This window comes from Prionailurus viverrinus, chromosome X, assembly GCF_022837055.1.
Source record: "Prionailurus viverrinus isolate Anna chromosome X, UM_Priviv_1.0, whole genome shotgun sequence".
NCBI classification, from domain to species: Eukaryota; Metazoa; Chordata; class Mammalia; order Carnivora; family Felidae; genus Prionailurus; species Prionailurus viverrinus.
The window spans coordinates 100,794,278-100,817,277 of NC_062579.1; the positions used below are offsets into that span (position 1 = coordinate 100,794,278).

Sequence of the window (23,000 nt, forward strand, 5' to 3'; positions counted from 1 at the left end):
GGTGAACTGGAAAGCAGTGTGGACCCTATTCATTGTTGTCTTGCATGATGGGAGTCCAGTGTGGCCAAAGTGTTTGGGATTTCAAGAGAAGCTGAAAATCTGCATTCCTATGGGAAGTGTCCTGTTTTTTATACACTGACAGCTAATTCGGCCTTCTAGAAACACTGTGTAGGCCACACACAACATGTCTGTTGCCTGAATTTGGCCCATGGGCTCCAATTTGGGGCGTTACTGTTCAGCAAGGTAGTCTTCTCTGAAGATCATCTTCTAACACTGTTGAGCAGGTGGAAGTGTCCGAGAGGAAGGCACTGTTGGGCCAGCCAGCCCGACCAGCAGAATTAGACATCTTCTGATGATAGCACAGCTACGTCACTTCCACTTTATGAGTTGAATTTGGGAATTTATAAATGAGCAGTTTATAACAGGTATCCCAGAAAGCACTTGTCCCCGTGGTATGTTATTTTCAAATGTAAATGACATTTTATTTTTTAAAATGTTTATTTTTGAGAGAGAGTATGAGCAAGGGAGGGGCAGAGAGGGACAGATGATCAGAAACAGGCTCCACATTGACAGCTGCGAGCCCCATGTGGGGCTGAAACTCACGAACTGCAAGATCATGACCTAAACCGAAGTTGGATGCTCAACCGACTGAGCCGCCCAGGAGTCCCTATTTTATTTTTTTAATGTTTGTTTATTTTTGAAAGAGAGAGCGAGCATGTATGCATGAGAACTGGGGAGAGGCAGAGAGGGAGGGAGCCTGAGGATCCAAAGCGAGTTCTGCGCTGACAGCAGAGAGCCCAGTGCAGGGCTCGAACTCAGGAACCTTGAGATCATGACCTTGAGCCGAAGTCGGACACTTAACTGACTGAACCACCCAGGTGCCCCCAGACTTGGATTTTTATGTCACTTTGCAACTCCCAACCTGTTTTGTTCTGTTTTATTTTTATTTATTTGTTTTTTAAATCATACTTTTTTTTGAGAGAGAGGGGGCTCAAGTGAGCGAGAGGCAGAGAGAGAGAATCCCACAAGGGGCAGAGTGGGGGGGTAGAGAGAGACAGAGAGAGAGAAGGGCTCACCTGGAATGGGGCTCGTGCTCACCCGAAGCGGGGCGTGAGCTCACCCGAAGTGGGGCGTGAGCTCACCCAATGTGGAGCTCAAACTCACGAACCACGAGATCATGACCTGAGCCGAAGTCAGATACCTAGTGACTGAGCCATCTAGGTGCTCCTCTCTCATATTTTAATGTTTATTTTGAGAGAGAGAGAATGTGCACATGGGAGGGACAGAGAGAGAGGGACTCCCAAGCAAGCTCTGCACTGTCTGCACAGAGCTGAACGTGGGGCTTGATCTCACAATCCAATTCATGAGATCATGACCTGAGCCTAAATCAAGAGTTGGACACTTAACAGACTGAGCCACCCAGGTGCCCCTTGTTCACTTTTTTTTACAATTTATGTCACTAACCTGTGTATTTCTTTGGTGTGTAATATCACTTACATATTGCAGGGTGTTGTCCCAACTGCTCAGCGGGCTGCCATTGTTGTGGGCGTGGAGTTACCAGTCTATGATATTACAAAGAAGCACTTAATATTGTCAGGGGTGATGGGAGACACAATTTTAACTCACTTTGTGTAAGTATTATAGGCTGTGCTTATTCCATATTTCCATTATTTTAAGCACAAAAAGCATCTTTCACTGAGGTCCTCATGTAGAATCAATAATGGGTACAGATGGTCTAGATACTCCTCTCTGTCTTATGTCCAGAACTTCAAGCCTTCTAATACTTGTACAGAGATCCTAGATGCTGTGGGTAGATACTGTACTGTGGGTAGATACTGTAGATACTGTACTACCACTGTACTTGGTAGCAGTGTCTAATACAACAGCCTATCAGATGTCTAGGATTTGCATTTGTTCATACACAGCCTCTATATCTAATTTTATCTGTTATTTTCTTTGGTTAAGTTTGGATCAGAAAGCAAACTTTTCTCCATGAGAATCAGAAAAAAGTGAAAATTTATAGGGCCTGTGAAACAAAACTACAGTTTTGGGCTAAAGACTGTTGCTAGCCTTATCCTACATTCTCTTCATATTGGAACTTTTATGATACTTTACCGCTCAAAGTATACCGCATTTGGTATATGATGTTGTGGTATGAAAACTTATATATCTAATAGATGATGTGTGTTAGTTTCTGCTTAGAGATCCTGCTAGACTTCTAAATTGCACCCCCCCCGCCCCCTACCAAAGGCTAAGTTTTGGATTGAAAAGTGAAGGGCATAATACTTTTTAAAGGATTTTATTTTTAAGTAATCTCTACACTCAGTATGGGGCTTGAACTTACTACCTGAGATCAAGAGTCACATGCTCTATGGACTGAGCCAGCCAAGTGCCCCACAGGGATACCTTTTGAATGATATTTCTTTAGAACACATTTCCTCTCTCTTTAGATTGTAATGAAAGGGCAAGTGCCAAGTTTTATCTGATGAGTCTGACTCATCATACAGTTACGAATTTATGTTTGGCGTAATTTCTGTTTAGTCAAGGTTGGAAGTGAGGTGGTTTATCTTAAAGTTTTCATTTTTAGTTCCAGCTTTACATGCGGCTTGGCTGGTGCTCTGGCTTCCAATCCAGTTGATGTGGTTCGAACTCGCATGATGAACCAGAGGGCAATCGTGGGACATGTGGACCTTTACAAGGGTACTTTGGATGGTATTTTAAAGGTATGCACGCTGTAGGCTTGGTTTGCATTTTTGATTTTCTTAGATGTCTCAGGCATTCTTTCAGTCCTTATTCTTGGTTGCTATGTATCATTTTGAAGATGGAAGAATCATTATGTATATTTTTAATAGCCTCTCAGAATAAGTTCTGGTTATAAAAGCTGTCTCCTTGGCAATCTGCTGATATGCAGTGGTCCTTAATATTATCATTCCAGTTTGAATACTTGAGACTGCAGGATACTTTTATTGATAGCACCATGTAGAATTATTGACAGATAGAAGGGACTTAAGATATCCCACATTTACCTGCTTCAGGTAAGACAGAGACCCTGTAATAGAAAATCTGGTACTCCATTTCAGTTCAGTATTGTGCTGTTGCTTACACTTTGCCTTTGAAAGTTTCTGCGATGCTATGTTTGTAGGAAACTGAATATCATAAATGTGTTGTGTAATCACTGGTGATCATCCTTCTACAAAAAGCAAATTTGGGGCCAAAATATGACATTTCCATATGGTTTCTCTGTGCTGTCAGTTTAGTTTAACAACCATTTATTATCTAACAGGAACCATTTTAGTAGATACAGAGAAATTACAGTATACTGCAGGTGTACAAACAGATAATCAGCACAGCCTGGTAAACCTGATAAACTCAGGGACCTATGGAAGGAAATTCTAGTCTAATTTGGAAGTTTAGGATAGGCTCTCTGTAGATGGTGGCATCTTGAATAACTCACATGTGTTGAGTGCTTTTACTTTGTATCAGAAACTGTCCTAATGAGACTTACATGTATTCATTCACTTAATCCTCATCATTACCCCATGTGGTAGATACTAAAGCACTAGAGATTAACTAACCTGCCCCAAATTTTGCAGCTAGTGGGGTTTCAGCTCAGACCATTTGGCTTCAAACTAACATTCTTAACTTCTACACTGTAGTGCCTTTCTTATGTTGATGGCTAAGGGGTTAAATAGGTTATAAAGGATATTGAATGCTATGCTGAGGTACTTGGGTTTTTTTTTTTAACTTGATGGGGAGCTATTGAAATATCTTAATCAGGTCAGATTTATATTTTAGATCACTTTGGGTTTGTAAGACAGTGGTTCTCAGGTGCATTGGAGCCACCTGGGGAAACTTTCACAGCTCCTGTGTCTACTGTAGACCAATGAACTCAGAACTTATGGGGGTAAGGGACCTAGGTTGAAAGTATTTTTAAAAGTCCTCAGGTGTTTGCAGTGTTCACCTAAGGTTGAAAAGCCATTTATCTAAGGGGTAAGCCTGGAGCAGTGGTTCTTAAGGCATTAACTTGCCTCGGAATCACCTGGAGGGCTTATTCAAATGCAGATGGCTGGGGCCCATCACCAGATTCTGACTCAGCAGGTCTTGAATAGGGACTTGAGAATTTGTGTTTCTAACCAGTTCTCAGGCAATACTGAGACTCTGGATACTACACTTTGAGATAGGGAAGCTGATTAGAAAGCTGTTAGTAATCTAAGATAGAGGCAATAAAGCCTGAATTTGAGCACTGTAGTGGGGATGCAGAAGATAGGATAGAGTTGAGAATAATTTAGTTGATAAAGTCAATAGGATTTGCTTGACTAGGTGTGGAGAGGTGTGGGAGAAAGGAAGTGTCAGAGGTAAGTTCCCAGTTCTTTGTTTTGGTGACTATGTGGTGATTCCCATTGACACAGTTATCACAGGAAAAACAGGTTTTTTTGGGCGGGGTGGGCGGGGGGAGACAGTACAGTTTTGGATACTTAGTTTGAAGTGCATGAGGAACATGCAGTGGATATATTTGGAGACCTTAGTCTTAACTCAGGGGAGAGTTTAGGGATATAGATAGGAGCCTGGGGAATCAGTAGTGTACAGGTGTTACATAACTGTGGAGGGAGAGACCAAGGAGAGAACGTAGAGGAGTTCACATCATTTTTGCTTTTCTAGCACACTAGAGTATTATGCATTCCTTCCATTAATAGTGATTCACAGAGGAAATGATTCTCAGACTTTGGGAAGTAGAGTTTGGTAAAAGCCCCTCTTTGCTATTTCTGACATGCTTACCCTTCCACTTGACAATCGCTGGTATAGAGAGAGAGAAAGGGAGGGCCAAGGAAATAACTCTGAGGAATACCAATTGCTAAGGGTTGGCAGGTGGGAAACCTAGGAGAGACACCGAAAGATAACAGTCAAAAGATATGAGGAAACTTAGAAGAGCCATGGAAGCCAAGGGAGTAATGAGTTTGAAGAAGAGATGAGTAGTTATTTAATGCCAACTGGAATAGAGAGGTCCAATATAAGGACTACAAACTATCTGTTGGATTTGATATTTTCTAGAGGAGGTTTGCTGGAATGATGTTTGCAAAAGCTAGATTGATGTGCATGAGGAGTGTGTTTATTCATTCATCCAGTACAAAAATGTTTAAGTCTTATGTGCCAGGTGCTGTTCTAGTTTGGTGAACAGAAAAGTTTTGGCCTTTGTCATGACACTTTAATTCTAATAGAGACAGGTAAACACATAGGAATCAAGGGTAAATAGACAAGTGTAAAATACTCTTTCAAGAAGGTTGGCTAACAGGAGATAGAACGTACAATAATAGAGTAATAGCTAGCATTTAGTGAATGCTTATTATGTGCCACACACTATAGTCTATCTTTTAGCTCACAGCAACCCTATGGAGTAGATATGTTTTCCATTTTATAAACAAGGGAACTTGGGTGGGAGTGGCTAAGTACCCAAGATTATACACCTAATAAGAAGCAAATCTGGGACTTAAACCAGAGTCTGATTCAAAAGTTTAAACTTAAAACCACCATGCTGTGTTATATTGTCAGAAACACATTTTCATGTTGGCAGTAACCTTTACCTATATTCACTCTCTCATTCATTTACTTGCTGTTAAAGTTCTTTATACTGATTGCTCTATATTGTCATTGTACATAATAGCATCTTGCTTTGTTACTTCATCAGCGAGAGTCCCAGAGCACTAGTGAATGGAGTTCTGCATTCATTTCTGCCATAGAAACCAACAGCTGCAAATCTTACCCTGTCACTCCTGTCTTAAAACCCTTGAATGGCTTCTCGTTGACCCAAAGCTCTATATGATTTGGCCCCTTTTTACTTCTACAGCCTTATCACTGCTACCTTTATTCTACATTCCAGATGTACTATACAATTTCCACTGGTAGACTTTCCTTCATTCCCAAATTTTCATCCATGCCATATACTTTGTTAGATGCCCCCACCCTACCCTATATATCCTTTTCACTTAGCTAGTTCCTATTCATTCTTCAGAGCTTGTTACTTTCTCCTAAAGGCCTTCCCTGACTGATGAACTAGGTTCTGTGTACACAGTTTCTTGTACTTACTCTGACAACATTTATTTTATTATTTAAAAACATCTTTTTTGAGGACTAATTTACATATTGTAAAATTTACCTATTGAAAGTGGCTTTTGGTATATTCACAGATTTGTGTGACCGTCATCACCACAGTTGATTTTAGAACATTTTCATGAATTCAAAAAGAAACCTCATACTCTTTAGTTATCACCTCCCTGTTCCCTCACTCCCAGTCCTAAGAAACCACTAACCTACTTTTCTAACTCTTTAGATTTGCATATTCTAGATACCTCATATAAATGGAATCATACAATATGTGATCTTTTTGACTGGCTCCTTTCACTTACCACAATGTTTCAAGGTTCATTCATGTCTTAGTACGTATCAGTGTGTTCCTTTTTATGGCTGGGTGATACTCCATTGTGTGGCTGTATCACATTTATATTTGTTACATTTTATTGTAATTGCTTTTAATGCCTGTCTGCCCCAGTAGACTGTAAGTTCCATGAAGGCAGGGCCATGTGCATCTTATCACTTTATCCACAGCAGATTATTTATTGAATGAATGCACAACTTCATGAAGTAGTCTGTTGTCTCTGTTTATCTACAGAAGTTCTTGTGTTTGTTTTCACACAACTGTCTGAAGTCAGGCAGTGGGCCTCCTAGTCCTAATGTTCTATAGAAGTTTGTCACTGTTTTGGAGCTTTTTAAAGATTCATATGGCTCATGGGAGTATTAGAGACCCTTACTGTGTTTGTATGTTCATGTACTCAACAGATATTCATTTAGGTATTTATTGGAAACTTTCCTGTGTCAGACAGTGTTAGGTGGTAGGGATATAGTGGTGAGCAAGACAAACATAGTCTCTGTTCTCCTGGAGACTACATTCTAGTTGAGGGAGACAGACAATAAACACACAAATAATAAACGATATAATTTCAGATAGAATTAAATGCTATTAAGACATAAATAGAGCATGAGACAGTGACGGAAATGATAGTAGGGAACTACTTCAGCCAGGATAGCCAGGACAAGGCTGTGGGTAGGTGATATTTGAGCAGAGATCTGAATGATGAGAAGAAGGTGATGAAGATCTGAGAGAAAAAACATTTCAAAAAGAGGGAACAGGTACAAAGGCCCTGAGTTGGGAATGAACTGGATATGTTCAAAGGTTAAAAGGAAGGCTGGTGTGGCTGAGTGTGGTAAATAAAGGAGAAAGTAGTAGGAAATGAAACTGGAGAGACTGGCAGGGGCTAAATCATGTAGGATCCTATAGATCATCACATAAAATTTGCAATTAGAGTGAAATCCACTGGGAAGCCATTGGAGAGCTTGAAGCAGGAAAGTGACACTATTTATAATTTAATGTATAAATTATATTTTTTTATATTGGATTGTATCTCTAAGGTCCCTTGTCATTTTAACAGTCTATGATTCTAGGTTATCTGCATCTGGCTGAATTTCACAATTTTCTAACATCAATTTTGGTCTGAGACCTTCAGCATTTGCTGGTAATCCATTGGGGGAAAGCATATTACCACTATGATTCTGTAAAAGTACCCTTATTCTGTTACTATTTGTTCAAAAAATGATTAGTAAGGATAATTATCTTGAGTATTCTTAATCTACAGTATGGGATAGGGGATATTTACAAGTCTGGATTCTCATATTAATGTCCTATCCAAGTATATCAATTATTTAGTATAGTGGCAGGTTTTACTTCACCAGGGGAAGGGCAAAATAACATCGCAATGTCTAACCCAGTGCCTAACACACAGGAGTTACTTAATAGATATTTTAAAATAGTACACAAAATAGGGACTGTTTCTGCTGGCTGAATTCAACACACCACCAGTTTATGACCTTTGTCATTTAATATGTCATTTAATTCAAATAATTACTCAGTTGGTGTGTTTAGGACCCCCATTGTATAAAACAGGAAACATAAACTCAAAGCAATTTACACACTGTTCCTCATGCAATCTTGAAAGCATTTACATCAGGTAGTCAGTCCATGGCATTACACAGAAGTTGATAGAATGAAACAGACTCAGAGGAGGATAGTGACTTGCCCAGCTCCTTATTCCCTACCCTACTTTAGTTTTCCTATTAGCACTTCCATTTCTGAATATAATATATATCAATCTATGTATTTGTCAGCTCTTTTAGAGAGTGCACTCCTTGAGGGCAGGGAGTGTATAAGTTATCTCTTCCTTTATAACAAATTGCTCCAAAACTCACTTCCTTAAAACAGCAAACATTTGTGATCACGCAGTTTCTGTGGGTCTGGAATTCAGAAGCAACTTAGCTTAGTGATTTCAGCTTATGTTCTCTTGTGAGGTTGTAGTCAGATGTCAGCTAGAGCTATAGCCATATCTGAAGGCTTGACTGGAGCTGGGATATCTGCTTCAAAGATCACTCATGTGGCTATTAGCAGGAATTATTAGCTGTTGGCTACTAAACCTGTGTTCTTCTCTGGAAGTTGGCTGGAAGCCTTAGTTTCTCCCCTTCTGGGCCTCTCATGACGTGACAGCTAACTTTCTCTATAGTGAACAATTCAAGAGAGAAGAAGACAGAAGCAGAAGGCTTTTAGATCTAAAACATCTTTTATAACATAATGGAGGTGACAGACTACTGCTGTATTTTCTTGGTGACCTAGACCTCTCCTGGTATGTTGTGAGAGGGGTTACACAAGGATATGAATAACTAGTGGTGGCTTTCATTGGGGTCATATTGGAGGCTGGCTACCACAGACACCTTCTCTCTCGTTTACTGTTATTACTATTATCCCAGCATCAAGAAGAGTACCTTGCATAGGCAAGGTGCTTAAATATTTGTTGAATGAGTGGGTAGATTTAGACTGTATATGAATTCAAAATATATGGCTTTAGAAAAACAGCATTAATGGAGCCATAAGTTGTTGGGGGAGGGACATGGAAGATGAGTACTAAAAATAAAAGTAATTGTCAGATGTAAATAGTAAGGGGAATTCACTCTATTTTTGATTATATCTTTCCCTCAGATGTGGAAACATGAGGGATTTTTTGCACTCTATAAAGGATTTTGGCCAAACTGGCTTCGACTTGGACCCTGGAACATCATTGTATCCTTTTAGAATATGAGAATGAAAGCAGATGCTTTGAGCTCCCAGGTAATTTTTTACTATGGGAAGGAAAATTTGGTTATTGACACCTTTAGGCGAGTGAGAAACTCAAGCATTCTAATGGTGACCATTGAGGATAGGAACTAAGTAGAGAAATGGCTTTTAGTTGGAGTCTAGTACAAACTAAAGGCAGCAGAAAAGATGTACCAAAGTGTCCTCTTTAAAACAAAACAAGTACAAACAAATCTGGAAGGGGTTATGAAGTTTTTGGAAACCCTGTTGGGATTTGCCCACAGGAAAGTACATGCTGAGGTGGTCCAGATTTCCTACTCCTAACTATAGGACCAGAGCAACTGGAGAAATAATAAGACAGAAAACACTCATAGGGTGAAGGAATCCAGGCCAAGTAGGTCTCTTTCCTCACGGATGGCTCTTCTTTCTTTAGCTGTGTTTGAGTGCCTCCTTTGTGCAGAGAGAATTGAATGTTGTATATAGTTTGTGTGTATAGTGGTGAGCATTGCAGGGTTCAAAAGTAATTCCTTGCCCTTGTGGAATCTATAGGTTGAGAGAGGGAGTATGCCTCTCTCTCCTTGGGATTGATCTGATCACCTAAGAGTGACAGTTACTCTTAGCATTGAATAATATATATGTTGTCATTAATGTTCTTGGGTGTGTGTGAGAGAGTGTGTGTGGCCTGTTGGCCACTGAAGACTATAAGTATGTTAGAGTTCTAATCTGTTTTTATTGCTAAATGCCAAATCATAAGGGATACGTGGTGGGTACTCAATGCATGCTTGATTTGCCAGGTATTGTTTTTAAAAAGTCTTAAGCAAGTACAACTCAGAATCTGAGATAGACTACCTCAGTGTAAGAGAATGCAATACACAATTTTAGAACTAGGTTTAGCTTTCATTGTCAACCCAATGATCTTCCATGACTTACTCCTCAGTTTTTTATTACATATGAGCAGCTCAAGAGGCTTCAAATCTAAGAACTGAATTATACATGAGCCAAGCCCTGCCAGCGTTTCTACTTTTTTCCCTTTTTCCGTGTTCTAATGTATTTTGACAAAGTTGTAAGTGTTTACTGAACCATTGGTCTCCCAAGGGCCTCCTGATGGAAGAACTACAGGATGCTTCAAAATTGTTCGTGTGTTTGTGTTACCATGTTAACTTTTCCGTGAGAGGAAGTGTTAACATTGAGACTCTGGCCCCAGATTGGTATCTTCTATGAAGATGGATACTGATAGATGACATCAAAATGGCCTTCTTTTCAAATGTGGGTTAAATGTAGTTGGTTAGCCCCAAACTTGAGCTAGAGCAGAAGGCATAGGCCAGGGCAGTTACTGCTATGTATGTTACAGACCTCGGTTCTCATTAAAGTATTTATTGGCAGAATCACTTTGGCTTTGTCTTCGTTTACTACTTTCTCCTTTGCCAGCTCTTTAAGTTACATTCTCCAGAAGGTGATAAAGAGAGGGTTACTATGAAATTGAGTCTAGACTCTTCAAGCACATTTATGGAAATAGACTAAGTGCATTGTGTTTTTCCACTGCCACTTGTTGTCATAATGCTACTCATTTTTAAAAATTTAAAAAAAAATTATTTTTGAGAGAGACAGACAGAGTGCGAGTGCGGGAGGGGGAAGAGAGAGAGAGAGAAGACACAGAATCTGAAGCAGGCTCCAGGGTCTGAGCTGTTGTGTTACTCACTTAAACATCAGGCAAATTGTTCTTTCCTAAGCATGAATAAATAAACAAGTGGCTCATTTGGAAGTTTCTACAGATAAAATGTTAAAAGAGGCTTAAAATAGAACACTGTGTGCAGGGTTCTAATTTTCTTATAGGCAAAAAGTTCTGGTGACTTTCTTGTACTAGAACAGTGCTTAGGCATTGTAAGCACTCACATTTTTGTGGAATGAATAGTTTAGCTCTTCATTTTTATCCGTTCATTCATTTATTCAGCAAACATTTATTGTATGCCTATTACGTCCTAGATGTTGGGAGTATAAAAACAAGTTAAGACATAGTCTCTATTTTCAAGCTCACATTATAGGATGAGAAACAGACATGTAAGTAGATAATTATAGTAGGTACTAAGTACTATATAAAAGATGAACAAAGTGCTAGAAGCGCAGAGAAGGGAACAACAGCCAGTTACCTAGGGGATTGGCCAAAGTCTTCATAGTGCAGGTGACATTTGAGGTAAATAGCAGATGTTACCATATGGATAAGGCAGTGAAGGACATTCCAGGCAGGGGAGTGGGGGAAAGTTCAGTTTGGCTAAAATGTAGGGCAGGGGTTTTCAAATATTACGTGAGGCAGAATTGCCTGGAGATCTCATGAAAATGTAGTTTCCTACATCCATTGCTTGAGATCCTAACTTTATTTGGGGCAAAGTTTGCTTTCATCACAAGTACTTGATACAGGTGGTCCTTAGATTGCACTTTGGGAAGCACTTGTATAGAACTGTGGCTAAAATGAAAGGAAATAATAGTGTGACCAGAAGGGTCAAATTATGAGGGATCTGTATGTGCCCTAATAAAGAATTGGACTTTTTTTTATCCTGGAGGAGGGGCAGGTAAAGGAAGTTTAAAATATGGGAATAATATAACCAGCTTTTGTATTTTTAGGAAGATAACCCTGTTGTGGAGGGTAGCCTGGAGGGGGAGTAACCCAAAAAAGGTTAAGACCTACTGAAATCTACTTTTTATGTACAGGTAGACAAAATATGGTTCACAAAAATGAAGAAAATTTGTCCTAAGTCACATGACTGGATTGTGGCAGATTTGAGACTAGCACATAGTTCTCAGATTTCTTCTCTGTCTCATTCTCCCACTCCACAGTGCCTTCTTTTTTAAAAAAATTTTTTTAACGTTTATTTATTTTTGAGACAGAGAGAGACAGAGCATGAACGGGGGAGGGTCAGAGAGAGGGAGACAGAATCTGAAACAGGCTCCAGGCTCCGAGCTGTCAGCACAGAGCCTGACATGGGGCTCGAACTCACGGACCGTGAGATCGTAACCTGAGCTGAAGTCAGCCGCTTAACCGACTGAGCCACCCAGGCGCCCCCACAGTGCCTTCTTAACTGACAGTCTAAAGTACTATCTTTTTAAAATTAATTTTAATAAACTTTATTTTTATTTTCATATTTTAATATAATTTATTGTCAAGTTGGCTAACATATAGTATGTACAGTGTGCTCTTGGTTTTGGGGGTAGATTCCCATGATTCAGTGCTTACATACAACACCCAGTGCTCATCCCAACAAGTGCCCTCCTCAATGCCCATCGCCCATCCCCCCCCCAAACCTCAGTTTGTTCTCTGTATTTAAGTGTCTCTTATGGTTTGCCTCCCTCTCTCTCTGTAACTATTTTTTCCCCTTCCCTTCCCCCATGATCTTCTGTTAAGTTTCTCAAGTTCCACATATGAGTGAAAACATATGATATCTGTCCTTCTCTGACTGGCTTATTTCACTTAGCATAAAATCCTCCAGTTCCATCCACGTTGCTACAAATGGCAAGATTTCATTCTCTCTCATTGCCATGTAGTATTCCATTGTGTATATAAACCACATCTTCTTTATCCATTCATCTGCTGATGGACATTTAAGCTCTTTCTGTAACTTGGCTATTGTTGAAAGTGCTGCTATAAACATTGGGGTACATGTGCCCCTATGAATCAGCACTCCTGTATCCTTTGGATAAATTCCTAGCAGTGCTATTGCTGGGTCGTAGGGTAGTTCTGTTTTTAATTTTTTATGGAAACTCCACACTGTTTTCCAGAGTGGCTGTACCAGTTTGCATTCCAGTAAACTTTATTTTTAAGAGAAGTCTCAGGTTCACAGCAAAATTGTGTTCAAGGTACAGAGATTTCCCATGTTCCCCTACCCCTACATATGCATAGCTTCCCCCACATCAAAATTCGTCACCAGAGTGATTCATTTGTTACAGTTAATAAGTATACAATGGCACATTATTATCACCCCAAATCTGTCATCTACATTAGGATTCACTCTTCGTGTTATGCATTTTATGGGTTTTGATGAATGTATAATGACCTATATCCATCATTATAGTACCATACAGAATGGTTTCACTGCCCATAAAACCTCTGTGCTCTGCCTATTCATCCTTCCCTCTTCTCTAACCCCTGTGATCCCCTCATCTTTTTTTTTTTTTTTTTGAAGAGAGAATGCATGAGCACGAGTGGTGGGGCAGTGTGGGAGAGAGAGAGAAAATCTTAAGCAGGTTCCATGCTTAGCATGGAAATGAGCCACCTAGGCACCCCTTTACTGATCCTGTTATTGTCTCTATGGTTTTACCTTTTGCAGAATGTCCTATAGTTGGGATGTCGCCTTTTCAGATTGGCTTTTTCACGTAGTAATATGCACTTAAGATTCCTCCATGTCTTCTCATGGTTTGATAGCTCATTTTCTTTTTTTTTCTTTTGGATGTACCATAGTATATTTATCCATTTACCTGCTAAAGGATGTCTTGGTTGTTTCCAAGTTTTGGCAATTATGAATAAAGCTACTATAAATATTCATGTGCAAGTTTTTGTGTGGACACAAGTTTCCACTCATTTGCTTATAAATACCAAGGAGCACAATTGCTGGATGGTATGGTAAGAGTATGTTTAGTTTTGTAAGAAATTGCCAAACTGTCTTCCAAAGTAGCTGTACCGTTTTGCATTCTCATCAACAATGAACAAGAGTTCCAGTTTCTCGACATCCTTGCCAGCTTTTGGTGTCAGTGTTTTGGATTTTGACCATTCTTATAGGTGTGTAATGGTATCTCACCATTTATTTTTTTTCCTCTTTGTCACTTTAAAATTTTGTTTTCAAAGTTTGAAATTTGAATTCCAGTAGAGTTCACATACAGTGTTCTATTAGTTTCAGGTGTAACAGTATAGTGATTCAACAAGTCTATACATTGCAGTGCGCTCTTCAATCTCCATCACCTATTTCATCTATCCCTTCACCTCCCCTCTAGTAATCTGCAGTTCTCTATAGTTAAGAGTCTGTTTCTTGGTTTGTCTCTCTCTCTGTTTTTTTCCTTTGTTTATTTTCTTAAATTCCACGTATGAGTGAAATCACATGGTATTTGTCTTTCTCTGACTTATCTCTCTTGGCATTATACTTTCTGGCTACATCCAAGTTGTTGCAAGTACGATATTTCATTCTTTTTTATGGCTGAATAATATTACATACACACACACACTTTCTCTCCCTCCCCCCCCCCCAAGACTACTACACCAGTCAGATACCCTCTTATTCCTGAATAGATGAGCAAAAAGGAAACCAGTTTTTCACAAGGGTGTAGACTGAAAGGTAGTTCCTTGAAGGGTTTATATATATTGGAAATTGGCTTTCTATTCACCTCAGGTTAAGTGTTATTCCTTTAGAGAAGCCTTACATTGATTTTCTCTCTACCAGTCTAAATAACTTACCTCATTATAATTTTTATGCCACATATTTATAACTACATACTATATTTGTGTGACTATTTGGTTAATATCTAAATTTCTCATCAGTCTGTAAGCTCCATAAAAATAGAGATTCTGTTGATTTTGTTTACTGTTATGTTCTCCATGCCTAGCACTGTTCTATATACTCAGAAAATATTTGTTAAATGAAAAAAATGAATTGATCTGTACACAAAGATCTGATAAAAGGCCTAAAACATAGCGAAGGTTAAGCAGATACTGTGGGATTTAAATGGAATTAAATTAAATTTTGAATTACTAGATAAGGATGGTATGACAAAGAGTAGGTTATTAAGGATAAATAGGGGTCCTTGGGGAGGGAGATGCACCTAATGTTTTTAACTGATTATCTGCTCATTTATTCAACAGATATCCCTGCCTCCTAGAGCTTTTTGTCCACAGAAGGGAAACATAATAAAAAGATTAATGAGTAAAATAAATAGTGTATTGGGTGGTGATAAATCATTTATAGAAAAATAAAGCAGGGAAGGGGGATGGGGAATAATATTAGGGCAGGGTTGCACACCGAGAAAGCCAAATTTAGTTGAAGTCTATTGGAGGTGAGAAAGGAGCCAGTCTAGGGTTAAAGCAATGCAAAGCCATGATACTGAAGGAGACCACCAAGGGAGTGCCAGTAGCAAGAGAAGAGGTCCAAGAAGCGAGCCTGGGCCAGTCCAGTATAAAACAGTTTGGGGAGGACATCACAGAGGACACTGGTGATGACAATACCAGCCTGAAGTATAAAAAGGACTAATATTCTAGTGGTAGAAAAAGAGTAGAGGGGCAGTAGGGGCCAATAATTTTCAATGTAAATTTTGAAGAAAAAGAATTTGAAGCTGATGATACCTTTATCCAAATTGGCAAAGCTTTAAAGATTAATGCCTTTATATAGTAGCCATAATCATGGGTAGGTAGTTCCAATTAAAGAATTTGACTTGCTTTTTTTATTTTAGGTATCCTATCCTTAGTCATGGATTAATAAAGTATCCCCTCAGGTAACCAATATGATGAATAGAGCATTTTGACTGAACACTAAGGACTAACCCATTTCTATAGTGAAATAGGCTACTACAGTAAAGGTGCCTCAGAGAGTAAGGGTCTGACTCTTACCACACAAAATTTGAAGATTTCACATCTTCACGTGATTATTTCACACGTGTGAAGAATTCAGTGTTTCACAAAAATATTCACTATAGAGTTCCTTTAAGTAACAGCTCCCCATTGGATATTTAAATTGCAATTTTGGATTGAAAAATGAATTCTTAGGGACATATCAGATATGAAATAGACACACCAATTTCTTTTTTCTCGCGTTCACCCGAAGCAAGCTCATGCTCAACTGAAGTGAGGCTTTAGATTACCTGATATGGGACTCGAACTCACGAACTGTGAGATCATGACCTGAGCCAAAGTCAGATGCTTAACGACTGAGCCACCTAGGCACCCACACACCAATGTCTTTTGAAGGTAGACTGATAAGGGAAAACTTTCAGATTCAATTGAATACAAGGAAACAGTCTTTAAAGGAACTAAGGGCTTTGGTTGAAAACTTGTTTGCCAGAAAACAAGACAAACTCTTTGTACTGTCAGCTGAATTTACATGTAAACCTAAAACTTCTAAAAGATAAACTATTAATTTATTTTACAATTTTTTTATTTTAAAATACATTTTTAAAATGTTTATTCCTTTTTGAGAGAGAGTGAGCCCAAGTGGGGTAGGGGCAGAGAGAAGGGGACAGAGGATCTCCAAAACAGGCTTTGTGCTGACAGCAGAGTGCCCAATGTGGGGTTTGAACTCACGAACCATGAGATCATGTCCTGAGCTGAAGTCTGACACTTAACGGACTGAGCCACCCAGGTGCCCCATCTATTAATTTCTTAAAAGTGCTCAAAATGAGAGGGTGTAATACAAGGATGAGCAGGTACCACTGATTTGGAAGAGAAATAATGATTTTCCCAGGTAAAAAGCCCAGCATGTCAAAAAGAAAGCCAGACAGGGGTGCCTGTGTGGCTCAGTCGGTTGAGCATCTGACTTTGGCTCAGGTCATGATCTCACAGTCTGTGAGTTCGAGCCCTGCATCAGGCTCTGTGCTGACAGCTCAGAGCCTGGAGCCTGCTTCCGATTCTGTGTCTCCCTCTCTCTCTGCCTCTCCCCTGCTCATGCTCTGTCTCTCTCCCTGTCTCAAAAATAAATTAAAAAAAAACATTAAAAAAAAAAGAAAAAGAAAAAAGAAACTGCAGGTAATAGTTCCAACAAAGCAAAGTTATGAAAACTTTGTAAAAAAAAAAAAAAAAGAAAAAGAAAGCCAGACAATAACAGAAGTTGGTGAGGATGTGAAGCAGTTAGAACTCCTACATTGCAGGAGAGGTTGTAAAATAATGCAGCCCTTTTGGAAGACAGTCAGGCACTTCCTCAATAGTTAAGCATAGAATTACCATATGACCCAGGAATTCTGTTCCTAATATACACCCAAAAGAATTGAAAACAGGGACTCAGATACTTGTATACCAGTGTTCACTGCAGCATTATTCATAATAACAAAAAGATGGAAACAACCCAAATATCAACTAATGAATGGGTAAAGAAATTGTAGTATATCCAGACAATGGAATATTCAGCCATAAATAGGTATGAAGTGCTGACACATCGCTACAACGTGATGAACCTTGAAAACACTATGTTAAATGCAAGAAGTCAGACACAAAATTCCACATATTGTATGATTCCAGTTTTAAGTAGAATGTCCAGAATAGGCAAATCCCATAAGTAAATTAGTGGTTGCTTACGGCTGGGGGAAATGGGGAGATCTGCTAATGGGTATAAGGTTTCATTTTGGGATGAGCATGTTCTAAAAATAGATTATGGTTGATGGTTGCGTAACTCTGTAAATATACTAAGAAACATTTAATTGTATGATTTGAATAGGTGATCTTTATGCTATATAAATTATATCTCAATAAAACTTAAAAAAGCCCACCCAGCATGTGGTTTAGCTTGATTAGGATGGCTAGTGAGGAATTTCAATGAAGCTGTTTGGTAACAAAATAAAGATTGATTCATATTAATTCCAATTTCAATGAAGCTGTTTGGTTACAAAATAAAGATTGATTCATATTAACTCCAGAAGGTCACATGGATGTTTTTCCTTTAGAATGAACAAATCCAGGGTGCCCGGGTGGCTCAGTTGGTTAAGCGTCCAACTTTGGCTCAGGTCATGATCTCGTGGTTCATGAGTTTGAGCCCCATGTGGGGCTCTATGCTGACAGCTGGGAGCCTGGAGCCTGTTTCAAATTCTGTGTCTCCCTCTCTCTCTGCCCCTCCCCCACTCATTCTATGTCTCTCTCACTCTCTCTCTCAAAAGTAAATAAACATTAAAAAAAATTAGAATGAGCAAATCCATTATATTACCGGCCATCTGAAGATGAAACAACTGACATTTCTGAGCAGGAAACCCCAGGTTTGAAGGGATAAAATTATCAAAATTTGTAGGCTATAAGATGAAAAAACTTTCACTGTTTTTCTTTCCTTTTTTTTTTAAGAGGCTAGAGCATGAGGCAACCCAGATGATAATAGTTAATACTTATGGCTTTTATTATGTATCAGATACTGTTCTAAGTGTATTGTGTTTATAAAACTGTTTACATTCTTTCACCCACTCTAGGAGGTAGATACTATTCTTATTTTTCAGATGAGAAGCTGAGGCACAGAAAGGTGGAATACTTTGTTCCTAGGAAATGGCAGACCCAGGATTCTAACCCAGGCAGTCTGGCTCATGAGCCCATGCTTATAATCACTATGCTAGGGGTGTATGGACTCAGCCTTGTCGAAGGTCACTTAAAGTTTATGGCAGGTGAGCAGTAAAGAGTATTGATTTCATTAATTCCCCTATCTTTATAACACCCTGGGAGAAAGAAGGTCAATAGTTGTTGTGGTTGGTCACTCTTTGACACTTAACTGTAACACTGACTTTATTTTCCTGGAGACCTGTGAGTGCAAATATATAATTTTCCTCTTATTCTCCACTTTCTACTTCTTCCCCCTATTTTCTCTGTTAGCCTTTCTTCTCCATAACCTCCTTAATCACTAGCCCACCCCTTCTTCTTCCAGTCTAAGTGAGCACAGTTCACCATACACACAGGAACTTGTTTTTGTTGTATGTTATACTATTTATTAAAGAACTTGGAATTATTAAAACAGATGCCACTAGTTTAAAATAGAATAATTTGGATGTGGAGCTAGACTTCTCTCCCTCTCTCCTCCAATGCAAACAAGTGTGTTGTTAGGCTTATAAAAAAATTTATGGGAGGAACAATTGAACTAAGAACCTGATTATAAATAGTTCTTTTCTATTCACTAAAGCATATCATTTAAGGGGTAGCATTTTTGTTAGCCAAGCCCAGTGAGGGTATTGCATGTAAGTTTTAAAGTCATAAATAGCTTTTAAAAAAAGTTTTATTTATTTATTTTGAGAGAGAGGGAGAGTGAACGAGCAGGGGAGGGGCAGAGTGAGAGAGAGAGATGGACTCCAGGCAGGCTCTGTGCTCTCAGTGCAGAGCCTGACGCTGGGCTTGAATCAGGAACTGTGAGATCCTGACCTGAGCTGAAATCAAGAGTTGCACACCCAACCGACTGAGCCACCCAAGGTGCTCCATAAAATTGCTTTTTAAATTTTTTTTTTTTTTCAACGTTTATTTATTTTTGGGACAGAGAGAGACAGAGCATGAATGGGGGAGGGGCCGAGAGAGAGGGAGACACAGAATCGGAAACAGGCTCCAGGCTCTGAGCCATCAGCCCAGAGCCTGACGCGGGGCTCGAACTCGCGGACCGCGAGATCGTGACCTGGCTGAAGTCGGACGCTTAACCGACTGCGCCACCCAGGCGCCCCTTATAAAATTGCTTTTTAAAAAACAAATATTTTCTAAGAGTGGCTACTTTGTATGAATTCCTGAGATTTCACTAAAGGATGTTTCTTCTCTCTATTCACTTTTTCAGCATCAGAATTCAGTTGTATTTTGGGCTGTGCCCAACTCACTATAAACACTATGCATACTTGTCTTTCCCATTTATTTAGTAAATAAAAACAATTTAATGCATCATTGTATAAGATTACTAAGGGACCTTGCAATCTTAAAGTGGTAAGTTTGAATTTGGGATTATGGATCTTTTCCTCATTTGAAATAACCCCATAGTCATTCAGCTATCATTTCTGGGAACCACTTCTGAAATGACAGGGTACCAGTTTGCTTGTCTATAGGAAGTGCTTTAGTATTTGTTGAATGGCTCAGTGGGCAAATCTGCAAAAATATTATGAGTGGTAAAAGCACAATGAACAATTTTGTAAGACTGCATGGCATTTTAGTGGGCCAATGACTGTTATCTCAGAGTGTTTATCAGCTTTTTAGTGCCTTAATGTCAACACAACTGAGACAGAACTGGAACTGATATGGATTTATTAGAGTAAATAGGAAATCTGATTCAATCATGGGATTGTTGGGCAACATGCACCAAATAAAACGAAACCTAAACAAATAAAGAGACCTTCCTCAGCCTCTTGGTCATACATGACTTTAGTCTCCTCCAGTGCACTGGAGCAAATGGATCCTGCCTGTCCCGTTGTGTAGCAGGCATTTTAAAGAACAAGGAACTGCATGAAAACAGACTCTGAGACCCTTAGCAGCTGCATTGGTGGTTTCTAGGGCTCCTCATGAGAGGGCTCTTTGAGCCCAGTGGGTGATTATGGTCCCAACAGCTTGTAAATCCAGTGAACATATGGTTGGGTAGTAGCATGTTAAGCTCTCATGTACTTTACCCTGCACGGTTGATCCATTAGGTGGAGCACGTTTCCCTTTCAGCAACACTGCAAAACTATGGCTTCAAGGCTTCAACTGCATCAGGACTGGTCTCTTGGCTCCATGTGATTACGTTTTCATGTTCTCATGCCTACGTAGCATTTTATGGTGTTGCACAACACAACTACCTCTGAAAACTTGAAGAGTGAAAACACTGAAATACCTGGATATTAGACGGTACCATATTGATGATGCAGTTGTACTGTGAGAGGTGTTCTTAATCTGCTGTGTCCCATTAGTCCAGATTTCTAAATTTACAGATTAACTCTAGCAGTAGGACATATGAAGAGGGTTCCTTTTTTTTTTTTTTTAAGAAAACAACTGGTAAACCCCTTAGTACGGTTTATGCTTTCAGGAAGCAACTTTTATTGCTTTGAGATCTTCATATCAGTGTGGTCTGTTCATTTATAGCTCATTCTTGACCTCTTTTAGCAAATACCCTAGGGAAACATTACACTTTGAGAAATGCCAGCAAAAACGTGAATCAAAATTCTTATAAATGTTTAATGCTTCTTGACCTAGTAATGCTTCTTTGTAGAATTTATCCTAAGGAATTAAACAGATGTGCCAAAGATTTATTTTTTAAAATTTTATTTTGAGACAGAGAGCAGGGGAGGGGCAGATAGAGAGGGAGAGAGAGAGAGAATCCCAAGCAGGCTCCATGCTGTCAGTGCGGAGCCTGACGTGGGGCTCAGTCTCACGAACCAGGAGGTCCTGACCTGAGCCAAAATCAAGACACGGGTACTCGACCGACTGAACCACCCAGGCGCCCTAGACGTGTCAAAGATTTATACACAAAGGTATTTATAGTGGTATTAAAACAGTGAGACATTGGAAATAACAAATGTACAACTATAGGGAAATGGTTAAAACATTATATACTCATGATGAAATAACATGAAACCGTTACAAGTCATGTTTTTGAAGAAAACTTTATGACAAAGGAAAATATGCACAATATAAAGTGAAGAAAACAGATGAAGAATAACAGTGATCATCTCTGGATGGTACAATTATGGGTACATTTATGATTTTATGTATTTAAAATTTTTTCTGAAATGAACAAAAATTGTTTTTATAATCAGAAAAGAACCTCATTGATACATCATTATAGATCTCTGAAAGAAATCCCAGCAAACCTGGGGCAATTTCAGCACCTAGCTCTCAAAAAATGTTTGTGGAGTAGGTAGATAGATGGACAAATGAATGAATGAAGGACAGTTGACACTTGTAAGTACCATTACTGAGTTTATATGACTGCTGAAATAAAAAATGAAGGTTTGTTAATTAAAAGGAGAAGATTCCAGACCAGTCAGCAGTTTGAAGGATGGCATGGGAGTTACTGAAGGAGTCACAAAATAAATGAGTGGCTGATGGCAGCCAAGGAGTTGTAGTCTGGCCTTGGGTCCATTGCTGCTCTTGTTGCCCAGCTATCAACACCATGTTTCCTCTTGTTCTATGTGTGTCCTTGAAGTATCTCTTGTGCCTCCTGTTTTCATTGGCCTCTATTCAGTTTGACCCATGACTGAGCAAGTATGAATGACATCAAAGTCACAAGTTCATTTTCCATTTGAACCACTAAATACTTTTCCATATGAGGAGAAGATATACTAAGGCTAACTCTGGCTATCCAACTCTCAGACTTGGACTTATTAGACAAGCAGGAGAGTTTGGTAGATAAGGGCAACCTGCCTCTAACACTTGTGACACCACTCACAATTCCCCTATACAGAGGGCTGTGTGTTCTTATGTTCTTGTGAGTAGTCCTCTCTGAAACATTTGTGCTATGAATAATGTTAGCTACCCAAAGAATTAGTAGAACACTTAGTCATGTCACAGTTTTTATAACAAATTCACAAGCTCTTTATGGAAATTATAAATGGGACCGATTGATCTACATTCTGTCCTACACGGTGTTAATTTCTTTTGGCTATTTTGATCAAATTGCTGAACAGGATCTGGCTTCTCTGCAAGGCCATCAGGAGACACCATTGGATGTATGAATGAAATCTAAATGTTTCCTCTTCAGTGCATGCCCGTATCTGTGCCAGAGCCTGTGTCAAAGAAAGCCATTAGACTTTTTGCATATTATTCTGTATCTCTGCTCTTGGTGGCTTATTAAACACAGTGTTCTTAATTGCGGTTACTCTTAAACCCAAATGTATGATAATAGGGCCTTGTTTGTATTTGCTGTCCCTTGATCCTGAGATTTACTGTTTGTCTCTTTCAACCTGAGTTGTCTCTCACCACTTGTTTTCAGAAACATTCATGGGTTGAGGAATTCACAGTTTGGAGCCTAACTGTCTTTGTCCTGGAGGCCATTATATCTACAGATATGACAGACTCCTTTAAATTGGCCAGCTGGATATTTTATTCTTTAGGATTTTTAAGTATGAGGAAGAGAACATTATTTGAGCACTAACCATGTGCTGTCATTTACTAGACGTTTTCCTATACATTATTTGAGCTAATCCTTTTGATAACAATATAAGGTAGGCATTATTACCC

The 23,000-nt window shown here is 39.2% G+C and overlaps 1 protein-coding gene across 6 annotated transcripts in view; it reads left to right on the plus strand.

Moving 5' to 3' along the window:
- Positions 1-23,000, plus strand: part of SLC25A14 (solute carrier family 25 member 14) — a 50,390-nt gene that overhangs the window by 19,813 nt on the left and 7,577 nt on the right. For 5 of the 6 annotated variants that reach the window (XM_047844802.1, XM_047844803.1, XM_047844805.1 and 2 more), the window contains 4 exons: positions 1,507-1,631; positions 2,588-2,723; positions 9,077-9,157; positions 10,107-10,554. In XM_047844802.1, coding sequence (XP_047700758.1) covers positions 1,507-1,631; positions 2,588-2,723; positions 9,077-9,157; positions 10,107-10,148 — 384 coding nt within the window. In that variant the 3' untranslated portion in view covers positions 10,149-10,554. Of the gene's footprint in view, positions 1-1,506; positions 1,632-2,587; positions 2,724-9,076; positions 9,158-10,106; positions 10,555-23,000 lie in introns of those variants that run through there. The other variant, XM_047844807.1, reaches the window with a different exon arrangement.